The following is a 1,813-nucleotide window of genomic DNA, read 5'->3' as shown; positions in this document are numbered from 1 at the left end:
TAGTTATTGCATAATTGGAATTCCTGATCTTATAGGTGTGGCTTGTCTGTCTCAATGTGTCATAGGAGTGTCTACTTACGTATGCATATCAGTGTTGGGGGTATCCACTGAAGAACCTGACCAATCCGTTTGCACTTGATGAGATTGGAGGTCCCRGCCTTCCTCACATAGCCATCCACACACTGGTAGCGCAGAGAATCGTTTTCTTGATATCTATCCCTCGTGTTCAGGGGCTTGGTGAGCTTCCACTGAGGCAGGGGTGGGCACACGTCTGAGGGGTGATGAGAAGGTGACTAAGTAAATAAGGTGTGTTCCCATAACACTGGGGTGGAACCAAAGCCTCAGTGGCGCAGTCGCGATTTGAACATTTTGGGGGACCAATTTTGCATTTTCTGCATTCTAAAGCCCCATTGCATATGTTATTATCAGATTATTCTGCTTAACAATTAAGTACCTACTGTAATAGTTGTCCACTCAAATTGTCCAAAATAAACAAAAATWGCTTTTTAGCAAAAAACTATTTTTCAATCAATAGTTGTGCTAGGACTGTCTGGGAGTGGTCTGAGTGGGGAGGMAAGTGCACCTAAACAATGTTAACCACAATGTGGCTCAATCCACCAGAGCGGAGGGACCTAATGGGAGGGATATGTAATCAGAAAATTAACTGTTATTGGCAGAAAGGTTTCAAACTCTTTGTTATTGGTCAACTAACTTACACCATCTGGTAATGTCACCAGGCAAGCCTAAACTSCATCCATGCAACATTTGCTGATTAGGAGGTCCTGTGAAGATTTTGTGGATTGTATTTTCAACTAGCAACTATTATCATTTCACATTATCACAAAAAAAAATCACACTTTTACAGTGTCAGTTTCTTCAGTTGTAGCATAATATAATGAATAATACAGAAGAAGAAATAACTAATTTTGACTGCACTGGGGCTTTAACAATGTTTGCCATTACTCATGGGCTGCCGTCCAAACACTTAAAAGACACACCTTCGTCCACTTACTGTACCCTTGCCTTATGCCCTTCCACTTACTGTATCCTCACCTTATGTCCTTGGGTGAATCCCTTTTGCTATCTTGGAGGGCGGTCCAAATGATTAGCCAAGCAAGGGAAGTTTGCAACTTAAGCCCCCCAGCTCTCGTTTTTAGTCAGCTTTGCGAGTGTACAATTATGTTCACTCCAYGGCCTGAAACRKKCCATAATTCAATTCGCGGCCATTGTACATCCACTAAGAAAAGTCTGTGAAAACTTAAAAACAACATCAATGGAGAAGTCAACATACAAGCGTAAGTAAAAACTAATGCATATAAGTTAGAAATTGTGCTACTAATGCACATGACTACACAAACACGTCTCGTAAAAGTAAATATGTTTTTGTTTGGTTATCTTTTGAGAAATTGGAGAAATAAAACATTTTCCTTCTTCACAAYCTAGGCAGGCTAACGTTAGTTAGCTAATTAATTTGCTAGCTATCATACAGTAGGAATYTATTAATAATTATATATTTAATATAAGTAGACATGCACTCAATTGACTGTTGCGCATATAAAGCACCCGGTGGCTGAAAACACAATCATCGCGGGATGAACGAGTGACAAATTTCCAGCCAAGGGTGGTCCATTTAAAAATCATTCCTACCTCCCTCGCCCCTTGCCCTGTAAGTGTATACTCGTCAAACGTCATGGTTCGTCATCAGAAGTGTCCACATCATTTGAGGGCTGAGGGGATAGGGTGTGTCTTTTAAGCGTTTCAGAAGTGTCCACATAATTTGAGGGCTGAGGGGATAGGGTGTGTCTTTTAAGCG

The 1,813-nt window shown here is 40.9% G+C and overlaps 1 protein-coding gene across 1 annotated transcript in view; it reads right to left on the bottom strand.

Moving 5' to 3' along the window:
• The window catches only part of LOC111949768 (interleukin-15 receptor subunit alpha), a 26,600-nt gene that overhangs the window by 16,338 nt on the left and 8,449 nt on the right, over positions 1-1,813 (bottom strand). The window contains exon 2 of the mRNA XM_070434266.1: positions 80-271. Coding sequence (XP_070290367.1) covers positions 80-271 — 192 coding nt within the window. The remainder of the gene's footprint in view (positions 1-79; positions 272-1,813) is intronic.

Source organism: Salvelinus sp. IW2-2015, linkage group LG3 (genome assembly GCF_002910315.2).
Source record: "Salvelinus sp. IW2-2015 linkage group LG3, ASM291031v2, whole genome shotgun sequence".
Lineage (NCBI taxonomy): Eukaryota > Metazoa > Chordata > Actinopteri > Salmoniformes > Salmonidae > Salvelinus > Salvelinus sp. IW2-2015.
The sequence above is the reverse complement of the archived record's forward strand: the minus strand, read 5'-3'. Positions and strand labels throughout refer to the sequence as shown.